This window comes from Tachysurus vachellii, chromosome 25 (genome assembly GCF_030014155.1).
Source record: "Tachysurus vachellii isolate PV-2020 chromosome 25, HZAU_Pvac_v1, whole genome shotgun sequence".
Classification (NCBI taxonomy): Eukaryota; Metazoa; Chordata; class Actinopteri; order Siluriformes; family Bagridae; genus Tachysurus; species Tachysurus vachellii.
Window position 1 is genome coordinate 2,845,476 of NC_083484.1, and position 21,816 is coordinate 2,867,291.

Genomic DNA, 21,816 nt, shown 5'->3' on the forward strand with positions numbered 1-21,816 from the left:
AAATACCAGCACAACCAGGCACAAGAATAGTTTCTTCCCCCAGGCGACCAACCTCATGAACAGTTAAACGTTCCCAAATTACGCAATAACAATGTGCAATAATCTTACATTTATTTGTTACCAGCTCCATCCCTATCACCTCCATCTCCATCCCCTACTATTCTATTCCATTCTATAATCTACCGTACATACCATTAATTTATTTTTAATTTTTTTTTTTTAATTATCTGTCTATTTGTATTTACATATGCGTAATCCTTGAACACGCATGCGCTGTCTGAACGCTTGCATCCGGAATAACGCATGCGCAGTAGCATAATACCGGCGGACACTTCAGATCAGTGGCCCGAACGACGAGGGGATAAAACGAGACGTTTTTACAGGTCAGTGTTTTAAAGAATCGGTACGATTTCAGTGATTATTTATTTATATTTATTCAGCGGAAAATAATGATCAGAAAGCCACTTAGAATCATTCTGGAGACAAGAAAAACAAGCAATCCGGTGAAGTAGGTCTAGCTAGCGACGCCAAGTGAGGCGGTTATTTTTTTTTTCATACCCATTTTCGACAAGTCCCACCCCCTGCTTTCTAATTCGTTAATAGCGTTCCGTTTCCTGGATACGATTAGTCTGTAAAACTGTACGTACAAGTTGTTCGGAGGACAAGCCAATCCTAACAGAGTAGGCGGGGCTTGACGGAATGCGGGTGGGAACAATATTCTCGAAAAAGCCGTTAGGACGACATTGAGGCTAGCTTGCTATCAGTTAGTGGTGTGTGTATGTATATATATATATATATATTTTATCGATATCTCTATTCTGTTGTCCAAGTGTACATTACAATATTAGATAGCGTTAAAGATAATCAAAAACACATAGCAGCGTTTGTTTAAGTATACAGCTGGTTCTGGTGCTTAAGTGCACGAGCTAACGTTAATGCCATAGAAAACCAGTAATGCTAAAGATAAACAAATTGTTATTTGGCGATATTACTGAATCAAAATGTAGCTGGCTTTTGGGGAAATGTGTTTTTATGCAGTGTAGATGTTGAACAGTGGGGTATTGCGCGTGCCTGTGAAAACTGAACGCACATATTTCCATAACCTGGAATATCATGGAATATTATGGAAATTTAGAACGGGGGGGGGATTCTAGAGATTCTACAGATTCTACCTTCTACTGGAAGATTGGCACACAAACTCCACACAGACAGAAATCGGTATCAAACTGGAATCAAGAAGAGCGATGAGACAAATGAATTTGATCCTGGTTCAAATAACCCACAGTGTATTTCATTGTTTTGTAAAATCCTTCACCTTTAATCCAACTCCACCTCAAGTTTTAGTGAGGTTTCTACACAAACAACCGCTTGTTTTTCTGCACAAACACCTCAGCTGGACGATGCTGACAGTCTGATGTACTGAGCTGCTGAAAATGTGCACAGCTAAGCTTGGATGGACTCAATAAAATAGCCACTGCAGAGGTTTTTTGTTTATAAGTGAAACAAAAAACCTCTTGTAAACATATAAACTTTTTTAAAAAAATATAAATTCTGGGCCAATTCAAATGAAGAGCTAGTTAAGAAGCATTAAGAGCTGCAAAATAAACCACATTGTTCTCAGTGAGCTTTGCAGGCTGCACGATTTCACTATCAGGCTTCAGGCATAGCACAATTAGAAACCACACTTTTAATTGAATTACATGAGTTATATAAAAATAAATCAGCACCTGTTTACTAATCTGATCAGAGAATTCAACCGTCTTCTAAAGCAGAAACACTGCATGGTGTCCAGTATAACAGACTGGCTCAGCAAGCGAGTTAAACGTAAATATGCCCCCAGACAGCAACTAATTAATTGAAGGCAGCATGAGCCGTTATTAGTCCAAGAAACTGTCTGCCAGTGACGACAATAATTTCCTGATCCGAACCAGTAAATATTAGCTTTGATCATTTCAGCATTGCCGTCAAGGTTATATCCTCATAATGTTGCAGTGCAATAGGATTTAACCTCATTGAATGAAGGGCAAACATGTACATTTTAACACGCTGTAATTATTTTCTCTTTCTGTTTCTTCCCTAAAGGCTACACCATGAGTCAAGGAAAAGACAATGCACGACTCCGCAGCTATAAGAACAAATCGCTTAACACAGACGAGATGAGGAGGAGGAGGGAGGAAGAAGGCCTGCAGCTGCGCAAACAGAAGAAAGATGAGCAGGTAAGATGATGGGAAGCTTCAGGGATTCCTTAAGACTCTGCATCTGCCAAAGAAATACAGAGAAGTTATCTTGGTGGCAGGAACAACCGAAATTGCTCATAATTGCTCTGGGGGGTTTCTATAAACAATCTGGTTAGTTTAAATGCCTGTAAGTAACATGGTTGCATACCTAGTGGGTGAAAATGATAAAGCGGTAACGCAGCAGTGTCACATGGACAGTATAGTTGATACGGTTACCTGTAATTAAGTCTAAAAGCTTTAAGCATCTGTGTGGCGTTACAGCTGTTCAAACGGAGGAATGTGGCCACAGTGGAGGAAGACTTCACGCTGGAGGAAGATGGGATGTCTGACAGCGGCTACCTGGAGTCCCAGGCCAATAACATGGAACAGATCACAGTAAGAGCTGAACGCTGCACTCGAGAACAAAAGCGCATATATCTTTATTAAAAGAAATTCACAAAGCGTAACAATTTAATAACAAGGTTTATTTTGAAGAATTGAAGTAAAACCCCTGGCCGCATGCTTTTTGGACATTTTTTTGCGGCTAAACTTCATATAATGTTGTGTTCAGTGAATTAGGTATCTTCTACATGGTTAGAAGCTTGTTGTCAGATGGTTAAATTGAAATGTCTAGGTTATTACTCTGCGATTCATATTTGCCTGTCGGAAAAAAAGAAATTCAACAGTCGCTTCTGTAATTCAGCAAGGATCAGGATGTCTGCTGCATTCTGTAAAAGTCAAGGTTTAAATATAATACACAAATTAAAATTCATTTTATGTTACATACATAAACATACACAGTGCGACACGTAGTGAAATGTGTTTTATGACTGTTCCTTGTAGTGAAAAGAGAAGGTGCAATAAAAGCAGATAAGAAAAGAGAAAGTAAACAATAAACATGGATCTATGTATCTTAATAATTGAGGATAAATACAAAAAGTAAGAATAAAAACAGATCTGTACAACGTGCAATGAATGCGGCGGGAATTCGGATAAGTATGAGGTATATAATTTAGATGCTTCACGTTGACACTTCACATTGATGCTCTGTAAGTGTAGCCCGATCTGGTCGACGCATCAAAGCTGCTCTAACACTACCATTAGAAATATAATCAACAAAAATCAAACCTTCAAAGTTATCCTGCCTACCGCATGCAGTCGGACATAAACAGAAAAGTGCAATGCGAGGACTGAAATTCATATCTCGTAGCTGAAATGCTGACCACATCCAGAAAAAGTGCTGGATTAGAAACTTCCTTGACGTGAGTTTATATCGACACACTAGATATCTAACTAGCTCGCAATCCGTTATCATGTTACTTTTAGCTACCTTTTTTGTTTAGTCAACACAGGACTGGGCAACATATTAGAGCAGTTTATCCAGATGTTGTTTCTTGTCCTTTAGGGTGGTGTTATATCTGAGGACATGACCCAGATGATCTTCTCCAGCTCTCCAGAACAGCAGCTTATGGGAACACAACGCTTCAGGAAGCTTTTATCTAAAGGTTATAACACACACACACACACACACACACACACACACATCTTACTGTTTATCTGAGGACCTTTCACTGACCTAATTATTAATGCAGCCAGTGAATACTACAGTATGCATACATCTAATTACAGCTTTAACCTTAATTATTAATAATGAAAAGAACCATTTGGAATTTTCTATTTGTTTATTAATTAACCTGCAGTTTTTGTTAAAAAGCCATTTTCCACATGGAGGTCAGTAATGTCCAACACTCTTACCCTTATTGGGGGGGTCCCCAGGATATAAACACATGCCCACACACGCTCTCACAGTCGTGTATGTGTATAGCTGCTCATGCGAGTGCTGTCTGTCCCTTCGTTAGAGCCCAACCCCCCTATTGATGAAGTCATTGCCACACCCGGTGTAGTGGAGTGCTTTGTGGAGTTCCTGAAAAGGAAGGAGAACTGCACACTACAGGTGAAGCCCACACTCACACACACACGGCACTGAGCATTCGTTACTCTTAACCAGGCGAGTTGACGATGTTGCCCTTTAGTTACTCTCTCACCAGTATTAAGGCAGCAGACTCAAAAATTCCGGCAGTACGAGAGAACTATCTCTCAAATGTCCCTCACAACGTTTGGTCCACTTTAAGAGCGAGATCATTTCCTCTTCTAAATAAAGCATGTGGTCTAATTAGTATAGTGTTAGCAAGTAGCTTAGTAGACTTTAGTGGTGTTAAAGAATCATGAGTAGAGCCTGGGGACATCAGACTGTCATTGATCGATCCAAAGAATATTTTTTTTCTCCAACTTCCAATTTGTTCCTTGTCATTGCTACGAGACTGAATATTCCAGTATGGAGTATATCGCTAATGTAAATGTCGGGTCAGACTGAAAATAAACACATAATAACCCTCATTCCTTGGACGATGAAGATCCCTATTTGAGCTCTCAGGCCCACAACAGCCACGAGGCAGTTACTGACTCCAGAAGGAATGCTCTTGTGATAAGCTCATGCTGGAGGAATGTGTCTGCGTATGTGTGTGTGTGATTTGCTTTGCCTGAAAGGTTCAGCAGTAAAAGGTCATGCCGTCGCAGTAACGGTGTCGTATCTCCACAGTTTGAAGCAGCGTGGGTCTTGACAAACATCGCCTCTGGCACATCTCACCAGACACGCGTGGTGATCCAGGCTGGTGCTGTGCCCATCTTCATAGAGATGCTCAGCTCTGACTTCGAGGATGTCCAGGAGCAGGTACACTTAACCAGACTCCAGGTCACCTGTTTATTTTCAAAATGCAGTGTAGTTTTGTCTTCACCGCTCGTTAAGAAGCACAGCAAAACCTAGTCACATTCTCAGTTAAAGGTTTACTATCAGATTAACCAGAGGTAACCATAGCAACCACATAAGCTTTATTTTTCCTTCTTTAGTCTCAGACTTTAAGGATATTTCTGGCTGGCTTCGTACGTAAAGCGATCGCTTTATCCTGGTCAGGGTCGTGGTGGTTTCAGGGTCTGTTACGGGGAACAGTGGACATACGCACACTTATTCACACATGAAGTGGGAAGAGGGAGGAAAGTAGAGGAAGCCCACATGGACGTGGGGGGAACATGTGAAACTCCACACAGACAGTTAGGCGATCTCAGGGTCAGAATCGTGACCCTGGAACTCCACCTTCTGCACCATCATGCTGCATGCTTGTGGACAGGCCTATTTTTTATAGACACACACACACACTCACATAAATCATGCTATTTGGCTTCCTGCCAGCGATCTCCAGATGAACAAACACTTGCCTCGATCCTCAGAGGAATCCTGAATCTTGTTGTTTTCAAGCATTTGTTCTGTTGCAAGAAATGTGTGTGTCTTGTCTGTCTGTCTTTCTGTATATATGTCTCTCTGTCTCTTTCTGTCTTTGTCTCGCTGTTTCTCTTTCTGTCTGAGTCTCTCTGTCACTCTCAAAGTCTTTTGCTTTGATTCTTGCTCTGTCCGTCTGTCCGTCTGTCTCTCATTTCCTCACGGTCTTGTGTTGTTGTGCAGGCGGTGTGGGCGTTAGGGAACATTGCAGGAGACAGCACAGAGTGCAGAGACTATGTGTTGGATTGCAACATCCTTCCCTCACTCATACAGTAGGTTTCATTGCCAAGTGTCCTGGTTTAAGACGACTTTTATCTTTATTCTTTATGCCGCAGTGTCCTTTGTCACCGTTTACACACATTTATCAACTTTAATATGCTCCGTATTTAGTGTATAGTTAATTGTGTAATTCTGTAAACCTTTACTATTGTTTTTACCGTGTCCTGTTTACAGGCTCTTGACCAAACAGAATCGCTTGACTATGATGAGAAATGCAGTGTGGGCTCTGTCTAACCTCTGCAGAGGCAAGAACCCACCTCCAGATTTCACCAAGGTGAGCTTTACTGCTGACGGATTAACACACCTGCGTCGTTGATTGACGTTGTGCGTGTGCACTACTAGCTTTGTGGGATTCATGCTGTAGATTAAGTAATAATAGGTGTGCAATCTTCGATATATTGACTTAAGTGGTTGGTAGAGTGAATATAAAAGGTGTGTTTGCTGTGTGTGTGTGTGTAGGTGTCACCATGCCTCAGCGTGCTCTCCTGGCTGCTCTTTGTGAACGACACAGACATTTTGGCTGATGCATGCTGGGCGCTCTCCTACCTGTCTGACGGTCCCAATGAAAAGATCCAAGCTGTTATAGACTCCGGCGTCTGCCGTAGACTGGTGGAGCTGCTACTGTAAGTTTTTACATGCTGTATAAGTAGTAATCTAGTAAAGATTGCGACCTAGTAAACGGTTATTAAAAGACGTACGTGCTGATATTGAATTGGCATATCGCATTAATTGATCAAAATCCAGTAAGCTAGAAACGGGTAGATTCTCATTATTCACATTACCATATTTGGTGACAGTAAAAGAATTAATTTGCATATTCATGTTGTAATTTGCATCTTACAGCATGTTTATTACTGTATTAAAAGCCTTAAGTCTTGTTCTGTGTTTGGTTTAATATTGCAGACTAATGATTTAAAAAAAAAAGCTTATCATGGTTTTCAGTGGTTGAGTGAAATCCAGTTGTTTTGAATTAAAATTTTTATGTAACTTAAAAAAAATTTCGTCTTTTGTGTCATGATTATTTATGTGTTTATTTATTTTTGGGTAGACATTCGGATTATAAAGTTGTCTCTCCTGCTCTTCGGGCCGTGGGGAACATTGTCACAGGAGATGACGTCCAGACACAGGTGATAATATAAACCTAATGAAACTACGAGGTTTCACCTTTAGGAATGTGTTTAACTTGGCAATTAAAAGGATATTTCTGTTGTGTTTTTCCTGAACAGGTGATCCTGAACTGCTCTGCCCTTCAGAATCTCCTTCACCTGCTATGTAGCCCTAAGGAGTCCATTAAGAAAGAAGCCTGTTGGACAATCTCCAATATTACTGCTGGTAACCGAGCACAGATCCAGGTGAGTCTCTGTTAGGCTCAGTATAGCCTTTGATTACGATATGTATGTATCAGGTGTGTGTCTTTTTTATTTAAACAATTTTCCTCCTCTCTCTCTCTCTTTTTTTCTAGATGGTGATAGACGCAGGTTTGCTTGTTCCTCTTATTAAGATCCTTCAGGTGGCTGAGTTCCGGACGAGGAAGGAAGCGGCGTGGGCCATCACCAACGCCACGTCCGGGGGCTCTGCTGAGCAGATCAGGTCAGTTATTGCTTAGAATGGAACCATTAGTATATGGTACCTGTTGTAGCTTATTTCATTTTCTCACTCCAGGGTTACAAAAGATTCTTCATGAAAGTTAAGATTCAAAGCAAGCAGATGAACAGCATGATATTAAGTCATTAGTGTGGATTGTAGCGCCCACTGCTGTCACTCAGGGGCGAGCACAGTCTGGTTTATAACATTTATTTACTGCGTCGGTTCCAAGTTGCATAGAATTGAGAGAATTTCGCACTCATCTGTCCGGGCAAAAGGAATATGATTTGGACTTGTATTTATTTTAAACAGGCATCTGGTGGATCTGGGTTGCATCAAGCCTCTCTGTGACCTTCTGACCCTGATGGACTCCAAGATTGTGCAGGTGGCACTGAATGGCCTGGAGAACATCCTCCGACTGGGAGAGCTAGAGGCCAAGCGAGGAGGAGGAGGAATCAACCCGTACTGCGCCCTCATCGAGGAAGCATACGGTAAGCCGACACATTCAGGGTTCTGCGTTTAAAACATCTAATCATTTCACATGAGATTTCTGTGGTGTGCTTTGAAGATTCATTCACCCATTTTCACCTTTCCTCAGGTCTGGATAAGCTGGAGTTCCTGCAAGGCCATGAGAATCAGGAGATCTACCAGAAGGCATTCGACCTGATCGAGCGCTACTTCAGCCCCGAGGACGAGGATCCCGCCTTGGCTCCTGCCGTCGACCTGCAACAGCAGCAGTTCCTTTTCCAGCAGTGTGAGGCTCCCATGGAGGGCTTCCAGCTCTGAGCACCTGAAAAGCCTCAGCAGAGAGAGTTATTAATATCCATACTGATTCTAAAGAGTGTGACGTTGCAAGAGCCTGTGTTGCTGGTCGACTTCCTTAACTTTAACCTTGACCTTGACCTTGACCTTTTCTGCTCCCTTCACACCTCCTGTCACTGGTTTTGAAGAACGGCTTCAGGAAAACGGAACCAGATCGATCCAAATAAACGAGCACCAGAGCAGCTCTGGAACTCCTGAAAGACTCCCATATTGGCCACCTTGCGTTAATTCCTACACAGAAGGAAAAGGACAAGATTCCCCGTCCAGTATAAACAAGCATCAAGATGAAACGCTGCATCCAGCTAAGAGTCGATTAGAAGCTGGGTGTTGACTGCTTATACGCACAACCTTGTTGCAATACGGACGTCTTGCGACGGACGGCCTGTACGCGATTCTTTTTTTCATTCGTTCAGAAACACTGGACTGACCGTGTGACTGTGTGTGTGCCTGGTAGTGCGCATAACAAAAAAACAACAAAAGAGAGGCACAACTTGGCCAAGTCTGCCCCGAAGACTGAAAAGATTTCAGCACTTTTCTCTACTCATTAGACCCAGACTGCCTACAAATGAGGGTAGCTCTTGCTGACGGACAGAGACAGGAGTCCAGACTTTGTGCGACTGATTGTGTGCCGCTTAACTGACATTGTCAAATGTCATTCTCATGCATTCCTACGACGACTGTGCAGGCTTCTCAAAATGACACGTTTGCACCTTCTGGGAGTCGGAATCTCCCTGTGCACTGAGACAAAGACGAACTGTGTTTAATTTTTTTTTTTTCTTCCCTTTTCCTCGAGACACTGCTCCAGACCTTTCGGACTTAAAGAGGACAAATCCACGTGATTATCATCCTTTATCATCAGCAGCACTTTATGTTCAGGACACAACACTTTTGGTTCGAATGGAAACCATTTATTTCTTTCCATGCAGTACTTGGTTCTCCGCTCCTCAGGAAATGAGACGAGAAAGGCTTGTGATCGGTGTACAGCCCCGGATCGCAGGATCTTCTGTACACACTAAACACCGGAGTGAAATTTCACGGCTGATTAGCTTTCCCCCCTTCTGAATCTTCCTCCACTACTCGGACTCTCGATGACATTTAGCGAGCTGAAATCTTAGCTTCTCGATGTGTGTGATACACACGCACACACAAACACACACACTTTAACATGACTGATCTCGCTAATCTCAGACCCCATGTTCAGATGACCCCATATATTAGCATCAGTAATTAGAGTGACACGAGGAAAAAAAAAACATTTCTTCACGTCTTATTTTTGGGGTTGAAGTCTGTTAGTACCGACTGTGCCATAATCCTTATGTGAAATTAAGATTTACAACCCAGCAGCAATTAAGAAGGCAAAACCATGCAGAAATCAATCCAAAATTGAGCTTGAAGCATACTGGGGATTTTGTTTGCTAAAAAAAAAAAAAAAAGGTTTACTAGGTTTGTTTTCTTTCTTTTTTTTTTTTTATGTCGGATTCTCCCTGTGAGAGATGACCAGCTCTTCATTTTCAATACTGCTGTTGTATTGAGATTGTGTAACTGTTCTCTGTTAAGCCATTTGCATAAATGCTGTTTCATGAGTTCCCGTGGCTTTGCTCTTTTCTGCACATCTCCGTTCATGACGGTGTCACCAGGTTGCCATCCATATAAAAATTCACCCGCTATTTTTTTTTTTCTCCCATTGGGATCCCAAGTTTGAGCCGCACTCAAACACGACTCTCGTCAGCCTGCAACTTCCTTTTCATCTGTCAGGGTTCGATTCAGGAGAAGAAACTGGACATAACATTAAAGATACTTGTAATTCAAAAGTTACTCACATTTTCAGGTAGCTGAAGGAAATCCTTGTCTGAGAATTAATTACTAAATAAGGTAAAGCTAAGTGTTTATGACAATTCCGTAATATTATTTATTTATATTTATATGATATTAATGTCAGACTAAAGGGTCATGATATGCAGAAATACCATATGATAGAAAGAAATACATGATCACAATATGTTAGAATAAAGTTTGCCAAAAAAAAAAAATTTTTATAAAATTTTATTTATTTTTTTATTAAAAAAATTATAATTTTTAAATTAAAATGAATACAAAATCTATAATGTACTTATTAATAATTTATCACAGTGATATTTCTGAAAAGTATACTGTGATGCAGTTGATCATATCAATATTATATGGTCAAGTTTCCTAGGAACGTGTTCTCCTGGCATGTTTACAGATAATCCCAATCTGCTACTAATCTAATGGTTCAAACCAACATTATGTCAGCATCTGGACTACTGATCATAAGGTTGCCAGTTCAAAACCCTTCACCCTCAAAATGTTTAGTTGTATAAAAAAAAAATGTAAGCAGGCATGCCGAATGCTATAAATGTGTATCGATTCAGATTAAAAATGTCAGTCCATTCTTGTATTGCTACCTTAAAAAAAAAAACTTGGTTTACAAGGAAGTGCAAAGTAAATTTATTCTAAGAATGACAGACACCATTAAAAATGAACAAGAACAAAAAACTGACCCTGATGACATGTAGGATACTTCTCATTTAATCTCTCTATTTTTTACTCAAAGAACTCTAACAAAAATACATCAACAAAACTGGAGCAGATGATCCGAACAGTGCAGGAAATGACTGAAGCATGCAGGGACTTGACTGTACTGCTGTTAAATTATTTCAGAATAAGTTACGCTGTTTGAATGAATCGTGAACGTGTGATGGAGCTTTAGTGTTCCTGATCAGGGAGTGAAAGCTCCTCACTGCGCTTTTTTCTCAGTCAGAGATGCCTCCAACTCTAGTTCCTTCTTTGCCTCTTCTCTTAACCGAGCCTTTCTCTCCATGTTCCTGCTGGTCAGGTTGTCATGGCGACCTGCAGCCTGCAGAGGCATGAACAATTTTTTTTTATTGACTAATGTAAATGTTGGTTATGAAAGGAACAAACTAAGGTGTAGCTGGTGTCAGAGCTGTATAGTGTATTATACTGACATACCTGTTTTCCCATGATGACCATCGCGATGCAGCCTCCAATAGTCATTGCTATCATGATATAGCAGGCCTTAACACGCACTTTGTTCCTGGCTGCATCGATCATCTCAAATCTGGAAATCGGTAACAGACTGTTTATAAGCTATAAGTTAAAAATGCTTTTATATTTAGTAGAGTTGAAAATCTGAAAGACGGCTCATACGTTACATTGCATGATACAGACAAATGCCAGCCTTGGCAATGACTGCAGCTTGTAAGTGTGAGAAACTGTTACTAAGAGCTTAATGATGGGAAATTCATACACTTCCTGAACAGCTTTTAAATAGCTTCCTTGTAGTGTAAATAAAGGAGTGCAAAGCCTCACCCCTTCAGTACCTGACGCTACAGAGGCCACACCTCCTCCTTCCTTGAACAATGTGTAACAAAGCCTTTATAACCCATTAAATGAACATGTCCAGCTCTCCATATGAGCCACATCTGTTCTTTGATCTCTTCCCAGATGCCACAAATTACACCAATTAACTTTACACACAACAGGAAGTCATTTTGTTTGAGAATAAATGTCACAGATTTTCACAAACACACTTTTGTCTGGTTATGTAACAGGAAGTGAACACCTACGACACATGCTCTGGGATCTGCTCCTTGGATTTGAAGCGTCCGGACCACACGAGTATCTTCTTGTCCATCTCGGTTGGCCGGTAGCCGGGCATTTTAAACCCTGCCGTTTGTGCTGCAGAAAACAGAAAGAGAAATACATTTTAAAGCCACCTGTCATTGGTTTTAGTGCTAGATCTGAGTAGTGTACATGCCTTATAAACTGCCTCAGCTGTGTTTACACGTACAAATAGGTTCCATTACATGTAATTCAAATAAAATAACTCATGGAGCTTCCAAAATTCAATATACATAAAAAAGCACACTAATGTGTTAAACCTTGTGTTGGCACAGAGGCTTCCTGTGGTTTACTGCACAAACTCCTCCAGCTTGATGAATTTGGGGCAAACCTCTGCATCTGGCCTGGGGGTGTAGAACAGGAAGAGAAGAACATTATCAGAAAGAAAGATGCCATGTCATTGTCACTCTACCTGGGCACATCATGTCCTCTTTACACGTGGTCATGTGACTGAACTATGAGGAAACCTGCAGTGTTTGACTCTGAATCAATTAAAAGAATACAAAATATTTAATATATCAAAACAAAGATGTAGTGAGAAGGATGGATTGTATATGAAAAGTAGATCTTCACAACAATGATGTAGAATTATAAATATTCTACCAGACAGACAGACACACACACACACACACACACACACACACACACACACAGAGACAGATGGACAGATAGATAGATAGATAGATAGATAGATAGATAGATAGATAGACAGATAGCAGACACACAAACACACAGATAGATAGATAGATAGATAGACAGACAGACAGATACAGACAGACAGATACAGACACACACACAGATACACAGGTGTTTAAATGAAACACAAAACTGTTACTCACCTAGAAAAGTACCAAAAGCAGCACGAGACCTGGTAATTGTGTTGAAAATCATGGCTTTAATTAACTATCTCTGAACAACGACTACAACAAAAGTTTCCTAAAACTTCGGGGAAAATTCACTGCCACTGAATTAGTTACTGAAATCACGTCTAGTTCATATGTTTGTGTCGCTGAAGTGCGTAGCCCGGCTAGCGTCTGTGTGCTGCCTTCACTGGTCCCGTGGATCTGCATTATATAACGTTTTCATTTACACACTCAACATTGTGTTTTTGTTCCATTTCGGGTTTTTCGGGTTCCATGCTTAGAGTTTCAGGTTAATGTGGTTATCTTACACACACAACTATGTACAAGACAAAGTTTAAAGTAATGCTTTGCGTGTTCATGGCTCAACATTATAGTCATTTCTATGTTGTACGTTCGTTTTATCGCGACGTTAATAATAAACGTAATTGAACACTTTATGTATCATAACGTGTCGCATTCGATTTGTTTTCCACCCGACACACGTTTTGTAAATCACTTCATTAACATTATTAACACTTATCCAACTAACAGTATGGTGTGAGAAACAAAAGAGAACGATTAGTTGCAGTGAATACGACATCGAGCGCTTGTGGAGAAAGTAGTCCGTAAAAAATGCCTGTTTAAAACGTTCAAGTACAAACAGGACATAAAAATAAACAAGAGTTAGTATAAATGTAAACTTTAATTTTTTTACCACAATCATGTTTACATCTGAAATGATAATTATGATTTTGTTTAAACAGTTTTTAATCATTTCTACTTTTGTAAATATATATTTTTCACGTTTTAGATACTTTTACAAATTTGATTTACTTTTTTTAATTTGATTTCCATGTTAATGGATTAAAACGAGAAACGTTGACAGGTAAGTGAACCAAACTAGTGTAATATTTATTGTTTCATTAATATAATGCAGGCGCTGGTTGGGCAGCTGTCACTCACAGGTTTTGAGGACCCTTCGATCCAACATGGCGGCGCCCGGTGGCACTCTGAATTGTGAGGACTTTTTAATGTTTCAGGTAAAAACCTTTGCTTTGCCTTTTTTTTTTTTAACCTACAAGGGAATTCTGTTAAACTGAAGCCCGTCTTTGTGAGCTTGTTGCTGTTTGACTGACAGCCTCCGAAGACAGTCAGCCTGTGACTTTATGAACACTGATTTCTACATGTCCTCTTGTTGGAGATAAAGTGCAGTAACTAGGGTGTAGAATCCGTTACTATGTCCTATGTATGTATGTATGTATGTATGTATGTATGTATGTATGTATGTATGTATGTATATATATTCGTGCATTTGTGAGGCAGCCTTGTATTTGATGCACACGAGATAAAGATGCATTTAATATTTAATCTTTTTAATATTTTTCTGTACAAGTGACATCTATTTTGTTGTATTATAGAACGTTTTTCACGGTAGCTTGAATTTGTTCTTTATTTTTGAGATAAAGAGGATATTCTAGCTAATATACAGTATGTAGGTTTGGCATTACAAGGTTTAAGACTTTGTTGCAGTATCTCCACCTTAATGAACAATTTTATATCAGTTAATGACTATCAAATCAAATCAAATTTTATTTGTCACATACACATACATACAGAGTACGATATGCAGTGAAATGCTTTATGCAACTGTCCGGTATAAGAATAACAAATATATATAAAAAGTATAAAAAAAGCAAGAAATAAAATAATAAAAAGTATAAACTATATAAGAAAACTGTATAAGAAAACTATATAAAAATATGAAAATACAGATGAAGAAATAATGTATATACATATGCATAAATATACATACATAAATGTGCAGTATGGTGTGTAAATAGTGTATAAAGTGGCACTGTGCTGTCCAAGTCCAGAGTTAAAGTGACAGTGACAGTCCAGAATTAAAGTGTCATTGCAAAAAAAGGGTAAACTAAAGAAGTGTAAACGTAGCAAGTAGCAATTTAACACGGGGGGAGGAGGAGGAGATAACAAACATGTCTTGTTGTCTATAGCTTTGTAACCTGTTTATGGTTAAATGTGAATGTAAATGTTTGTGGCTTTGTAACCTGTTTTTTGGTCTACTGAGGGCATGTGGTAAAGCCTAGTGGTTAAAGTGTTGGGCTACCAATCAGAAGGTTGTCAGTTCAATCCCACATCCACCAAGCTGCCACTGTTGGGCCCCTGAGCAAGGCCCTTAACCCTCAATTGGTCAGTTGTATAAAAATAAAATAATGTAAGTCGCTCTGGAGTGTGTCTGCTAAATGCTGGAAATGTGATGTAAATGTACTGATGATCATAAATGCGGAACAGTCCTGTGTTTCTCTCTTTTAGGAGGTGTTAAAAGCAATGCGTACCTTTGATGACAGGATTGTCCACGCTCTCAACACCACCGTGCCCACGGTGTCCTTCTCAGGCAAAGTGGACGCTACGCAGATGTGCAAAGAGCTCTATGAGTCTGTACGTGTGCTGTTCAGTACACACTGTTCAAGACTTAATCAGATTGTGTGTTTGCATGAGGAGACATTTGATAGTGTGTTTTGAATGTTTTGAATTTGTTTTCCAGCTTACGGAGTCCCATGTGAGTAGAGACAAAGCAATAAAGTCGTGTATTAGAGAAACTTCAGAGGTTGTTGGGAGGTTACGTGAAGCGAGGACAAAGGACAGCGACAACCTGTCAATTATCAAACAACTCAGGAAAGAGCAGAACAAGGTAGTGGACTTCCTACAAAAGTTGTTTACAACTAACAAACTTGCAATTCTTAACTATTGAGGTTGTTTTTCATGAGCCGCAAGATGGCCCCGCGGATGGCAGCCCTGGCATGACTCTCTCTAGTACTTTCTTTTTGTTTACTTTCTGATTCTGATTCTGATGAGATTGTGTAGGGTGTACACACACACACACACACACACACACACACACACACACACATGCATATCAGTATTTATTTATGTACTGCGGTTGCATATTTATCACACTGAGCTAGTGTGCATATCTACTTATTTGCCACTAGGGGGAGACAAACCTCAACACATGAGTTGTAAGTTTTCCTAGCCATATTTACATTTACATTTACATTTACAGCATTTGGCAGACGCCCTTATCCAGAGCGACGTACATAAGTGCTTAAATCTCTAACATTGAATACATTAATGCTGGCTCACTAAGTTACATACTTAAGATACCATGAGTTTAAAACATTTGTTCAGAGTTACAATGAAAAAGTGTCAAAGGTGTTTTTTTTTTTTTTTTTTAAAAATGCAAAAGATAAGTAAAGAAGTGCTAGTTGAAGTGTTTCCTGAATAAGTAGGTCTTCAACCGCCGCTTGAAAATAGCCAGTGACTCAGCTGTCTGGACCTCTAGGGGAAGTTCATTCCACCACCTTGGTGCCAGTACAGAGAAGAGTCTTGTAGTATACTTGCCTCTTACCCTGAGAGATGGTGGAACCAGTCGAGCAGTGCTGGTAGATCAGAGGGTGCGGGGTGCAGTGCCACATGAAGTGCAAACAGACAAAACACTACAGGACAGAAAACACAAGAAAGTGATGACCAGTGTGCATTCTGTACATTGTACAAACCATTGTGCAAAGGTATAGGGTCGTAAACATTGTGCAAAGGTTGTGAACACGGGGTTCCTATATAGACATGTACACTTCTGTTAAGGCAGCAATTGGGTGAGGTATTGAAATGTGGTGGGCAAAAGAACAATTGTGCAAAACAGAACAAGAAATGATTGTGATCATTTAACGTTTGAAAACTTTCATTCCTTTATATTTTCTGGTTCCACAAACAATTCAGCTAAACTTCCACTTTTAGTTCTGAGTTTGTTTTTGTTAGTTACTTATTAATTCTATTATTTTAAATAGACCTTTTAAACTGTGAGTTCAACTGAATGTTTGGTTTGGTTTCTAACTGCATAAACAATGTCCTTTTCTTTTGTGCCTTTGCTTGTAGTTAAAACTCATGCAGTCTGAGCTGAACGTTGAAGAAGTCATCAATGATCGCAGTTTGAAGGTCAGAATGTCCGAATGCTCTGTGTGTGTGCGTGTGTGTGCCTGTGTGTGTGTGTGTGTGTGAGAGAGAGAGAGAGAGAGAGAACTCTTTTCTCTCTCAGACAAGTAAGTCTCAGTCAAATTGTATTTTGTTTCTCCGGCAGGTTTTCAACGAACGATGTCGAATCCACTACACCCCCCCCAAGATCAATTAAACCTCAGTGCCCTTTGTAGAGATCTACAGTAGACACTGAAATGGCTGGGACTCACAACTGGAGTGAACTGGAATGCAACCAGAAACCTTCTGCAGCCGCTGTGTCTGAGCTCTATAAAACCCTCTCATCAGAATCAGAATCAGAATCAGGTTTATTGTCCAAGTGTCGACACACACAAGGAATTTGGTTCCAGCTGTTTGTACAGACATAAATAACACTATAAACTGATTCTCACTGTTAGTCTGAATTCCTGTGTTTCTACAGTCATTTCTGCTCTTCATACAGCCTGGTGTACAAAAAAATTGATTTTTTTTATAAACATTTGTTTTTTTTCTCCAGTGGCCAGTGTGTGTTCAGTTCTACTTTCTCTTTACAGTTTACATTGCAGCCTGAATTACATGTGAGACCAAGTTAGGTGTTTGTGTGTACGTTGTTTGTGTGTGGGTGGGTGTGTTCGATCTGGTGTGTGTGTGTGTTCAGTCCTGTGAGTGTGTGTTCGATCGTGTGTGTGTGTGTGTGCGAGCTGTTATCCTTTTAGTTGAGTTTCAACAAGTTACTGCAAAGTGTAAACCTGTCTGTCATGTCTGGTGTTAAATAACCCACTCCAGTGTTAAGTAACCATTGCTAGCTGGATATTTGCTGGGATTTCAGCCTGCAACAAACCATACAGTTGCACAAGTTTCATCTAATAGAGAAGGAATGCAAACAAAATATATATTTCTACCAAAAATTTATAATAAACTCTGTATTTTTAAATACAAGTTTAAACACCATCCCTGCCTGTGCGTGGTCGTGTGTGTGTGTGTGTGTGTGTGTGTGTGTGTGTGTGTGTGTGTGTGTGTGTGTCTGTCTCTTAAAGAAACCAATGCTCAGAAAGAGTCAGAGCTCATCTTGATTTATTGGGGTTCTGTGTTCCCTGAAATTCCAGTGTCTTTCATCAAAAAACGTGTTAGACAAGGTTTACAGTTTATCCCTGCAGCGAACTTTGTGTGACGTTGTTGTTGGTGGATTAATTAACACTGCGAGTTGGGTTTGTCACTCAAGGCTTCTTTTATTGGCCTGGACAAACTTAACTGGGACAAACAGGACCATAGTTTGAGCAAATTGCAGTTCATTGATGTATGACTGTCTTAAATGTAATCAACGTAGGTTCAGAGTTCACAAGCAGTCCACACACACACACACACACACACACACACACACACACACACACACACACACACACACACACACACACACACACACACACACACACACACACACACACACACACACACACACACACACACACACACACACACACCTCATTTTATCATCAAGTATATCATCAGTGGCTTAGTGGTTAGCACGTTCACCTCACACCTCCAGGGTCGGGGTTCGATTCACCCCTCCGCCTTGTGTGTGTGGAGTTTGCATGTTCTCCCTGTGCCTCGGGGGTTTCCTCCGGGTACTCCGGTTTCCTCCCCCGGTCCAAAGACATGCATGGTAGGTTGATTGTCATCTCTGGAAAATGGTCCGTAGTGTGTGTGAATGAGAGTGTGTGTGTGTGCCCTGCGATGGGTTGGCACTCTGTCCAGGGTGTATCCTGCCTTGATGCCCGATGACGCCTGAGATAGGCACAGGCTTCCCGTGACCCGAGGTAGTTCGGATAAGCGGTAGAAGATGAATGAATGAATGTATGGAACATCTAAGGGAAAAGTGCTTCACAACTTTGGTGATTCTTCACCCGATTTTTTTCTTTCTTAAAGGTAATTAACAAAAATGACAGCTGGTTAAATCATAAGATACAATGAATAATAGAAACTTTACTTTTAACTCCTTCCATAAATAAACATAAAAAATAAGAACAATATGTGGCCTTCCTTATTCCCAGTAAGCTCTACTGCAATTTAAAAAAGGATCATTTTTTTGTCAGTTTTGTAACTAGAATTGAAACATTGAATGAATAAACATGTTGTGATTAATAACTGATAATTAATACACACACACGCATGCATATCAGTATATATTTGTGTAATTCAGTTGTGTATTTATCCCACTGAGCTAGTGTGCATGTCTACTTATCTGCCACTAGGGGGAGACAAACCACAACACATGAGTTGTAAGTTGCAAACAGACAAAACAAAACTGTACAGGACAGAAAACATAAGATAGTGCTGACCAGTGTGCATTCTGTACATTGTACAAACCAATCTCACTGTTCGTCTGAATTCCTGTGTTTCTGCAATCAGTTCTGCACTTCATACAAACTGGTGTACAAAAAAAAACCAGTGTGGCCAGCGTATGTTCAGTTCTTTTTTCTCTTTACAGTTTACACTGCATCCTGAATTACATGTGAGACCAAATTAAGGTGTTTGTGTGTGTGTGTGTGTGTGCGTGTGTGTGTGTGTGTGTGTGTGTGTGCGTGTGTGTGTATGCGTGTGTTCGATCTGGGGTGTGTGTTCGATCTGGGCTGTGTGTTCGGTCTGGGGTATGTGTGTTCGTATTCGATCTGGTGTGTGTGTGTGTTTGTGTTCTATCTGGTATGTGTGTGTTCGTGTTTGATCTGGTGTGTGTGTGTTCGTGTTCGATCTGCTGTGTGTGAGTGAGTGTCTGTGTGTGAGTGACTGTGTGTGTCTGTGTGTATGTGAGTGTCTGTGTGTGAGTGTCTGTGTGTGTCTATGTGTATGTGAGTGTCTGTGTGTGTGAGTGTCTGTGTGTGTGTGAGTGTCTGTGTGTGAGTGAGTGTCTGTGTGTGAGTGAGTGTCTGTGTGAGTGTCTGTGTGTATGTGAGTGTCTGTGTGTGTCTGTGTGTGAGTGAGTGTCTGTGTGTGAGTGTGTGTGTGCGTTCGATCTGGGGTGTGTGTGTTCGTATTCGATCTGGTGTGTGTGTGTGTTTGTGTTCTATCTGGTATGTGTGTGTGTTCGTGTTTGATCTGGTGTGTGTGTGTTCGTGTTCGATCTGCTGTGGGTGAGTGACTGTGTGTGTCTGTGTGTATGTGAGTGTCTGTGTGTGAGTGTCTGTGTGTGTCTATGTGTATGTGAGTGTCTGTGTGTGTGAGTGTCTGTGTGTGTGTGAGTGTCTGTGTGTGAGTGAGTGTCTGTGTGAGTGTCTGTGTGTATGTGAGTGTCTGTGTGTGTCTGTGTGTGAGTGAGTGTGTGCGTTCGATCTGGGGTGTGTGTGTTTGTGTTCGATCTGCTGTGTGTGAGTGAGTGTCTGTGTGTCTGAGTGTCTGTGTGTATGTGTGTGTCTGTGTGTGAGTGAGTGTCTGTGTGTGTCTGTGTGTGTGAGTGTCTGTGTGTATGTGAGTGTCTGTGTGTGTCTGTGTGTGAGTGTGTGTGTGTATGTGAGTGTCTGTGTGAGTGAGTGTCTGTGTGTGTCTATGTGTCTGTGTGTATGTGAGTGTCTGTGTGTGTCTGTGTGTGAGTGTCTGTGTGTATGTGAGTGTCTGTGTGAGTGAGTGTCTGTGTGTCTGAGTGTCTGTGTGTATGTGAGTGTCTGTGTGTGAGTGTCTGTGTGTGTCTATGTGTATGTGAGTGTCTGTGTGTGTGTGAGTGTCTGTGTGTGTGAGTGTCTGTGTGTATGTGAGTGTCTGTGTGTGAGTGAGTGTCTGTGTGTGTCTGTGTGTGTGAGTGTCTGTGTGTATGTGAGTGTCTGTGTGTGTCTGTGTGTGAGTGTGTGTGCATTCGATCTGGGGTGTGTGTGTTTGTGTTCGATCTGGGGTGTTTGTGTTCGATCTGCTGTGTGTGAGTGAGTGTCTGTGTGTATGTGAGTGTCTGTGTGAGTGAGTGTCTGTCTGTGTGTGTGAGTGTCTGTCTGTGTGTGTGAGTGTCTGTGTGTATGTGAGTGTCTGTGTGTTTAATCTGGGGTGTGTGTGTTTGTGTTCGATCTGGGGTGTGTGTGTGTGTATGTTCGATCTGGGGTGTGTGTGTGTTCGATCTGGGGTGTGTGTGTTCGTGTTTGTGTTTGATCTGCTGTGTGTGAGTGAGTGTCTGTGTGTGAGTGTCTGTGTGAGTGAGTGTCTGTGTGTGAGTGTCTGTGTGTATGTGAGTGTCTGTGTGAGTGAGTGCCTATGTGTCTGAGTGTCTGTGTGTGTCTGTGTGTATGTGAGTGTCTGTGTGTGTCTGTGTATGTGAGTGTCTGTGTGTGTGTATGTGAGTGTCTGTGTGTGAGTGAGTGTCTGTGTGTGTCTGTGTGTGTGAGTGTCTGTGTGTATGTGAGTGTCTGTGTGTGAGTGAGTGTCTCTGTGTGAGTGTGTGCGTTCGATCTGGGGTGTGTGTGTTTGTGTTCGATCTGGGGTGTGTGTGTTCGTGTTTGTGTTCGATCTGCTGTGTGTGAGTGAGTGTCTGTGTGTGAGTGTCTGTGTGTATGTGAGTGTCTGTGTGTCTGTGTGTTTAATCTGGGGTGTGTGTGTTCGTGTTTGTGTTCGATCTGCTGTGTGTGAGTGAGTGTCTGTGTGTGAGTGTCTGTGTGTATGTGAGTGTCTGTGTGTCTGTGTGTTTAATCTGGGGTGTGTGTGTTTGTGTTTGATCTGGGGTGTGTGTGTGTGTGTTCGATCTGGGGTGTGTGTGTTTGTGTTCGATCTGGGGTGTGTGTGTGTGTGTGTGTTCGATCTGGGGTGTGACCATAAATGAAATGGAATGAAAAACATTTTCAATTAATTTCATTGGAATCAGAAAACACCCTGAGAGCAAAGGTCCTGCATTCCTGGCCCTGTTCCTACAGAGACCAGTGACAGGTAATATCACTATTAAAGCAGTAATAGTATCACGAGGAAGGAATAAAACACACGAGGTTAGGTTAGGTCAACTTTATTATCCCCGAGGGGCAATTTGTTTCACAGCCAGCAGAATCCATACAATCTCAAACACACAACAAACAGTACAGAGGGG

The 21,816-nt window shown here is 41.0% G+C and overlaps 3 protein-coding genes across 3 annotated transcripts; 2 read left to right on the top strand and 1 right to left on the bottom strand.

The window, feature by feature from the left end:
• Positions 1–299: 299 nt before the first annotated feature.
• Positions 300–10,265, top strand: kpna1 (karyopherin alpha 1 (importin alpha 5)). The gene is made up of 14 exons (XM_060862345.1): positions 300–383; positions 2,083–2,216; positions 2,499–2,612; positions 3,622–3,721; positions 4,076–4,170; positions 4,816–4,947; positions 5,734–5,822; positions 6,004–6,103; positions 6,289–6,452; positions 6,878–6,956; positions 7,056–7,181; positions 7,292–7,419; positions 7,726–7,904; positions 8,012–10,265. The coding sequence occupies exons 2-14, from the start codon at positions 2,091–2,093 to the stop codon at positions 8,197–8,199; spliced, it is 1,620 nt and encodes a 539-aa protein (XP_060718328.1). The 5' UTR covers positions 300–383; positions 2,083–2,090; the 3' UTR covers positions 8,200–10,265.
• A 415-nt stretch (positions 10,266–10,680) lies between these two features.
• fam162a (family with sequence similarity 162 member A) lies at positions 10,681–12,934 on the bottom strand. The gene is made up of 5 exons (XM_060862346.1): positions 12,738–12,934; positions 12,159–12,242; positions 11,844–11,955; positions 11,227–11,335; positions 10,681–11,113 (listed from the first exon to the last, which is right to left on the bottom strand). Exons 1-5 carry the CDS (start codon positions 12,787–12,789, stop codon positions 10,994–10,996), a joined length of 477 nt encoding a protein of 158 aa, XP_060718329.1. The 5' UTR covers positions 12,790–12,934; the 3' UTR covers positions 10,681–10,993.
• Positions 12,935–13,658: 724 nt separating this feature from the next.
• Positions 13,659–17,717, top strand: mix23 (mitochondrial matrix import factor 23). Its single transcript, XM_060862347.1, has 5 exons — positions 13,659–13,780; positions 15,072–15,197; positions 15,304–15,450; positions 16,692–16,751; positions 16,894–17,717. The coding sequence occupies exons 1-5, from the start codon at positions 13,730–13,732 to the stop codon at positions 16,942–16,944; spliced, it is 435 nt and encodes a 144-aa protein (XP_060718330.1). The 5' UTR covers positions 13,659–13,729; the 3' UTR covers positions 16,945–17,717.
• Positions 17,718–21,816: the final 4,099 nt, after the last annotated feature.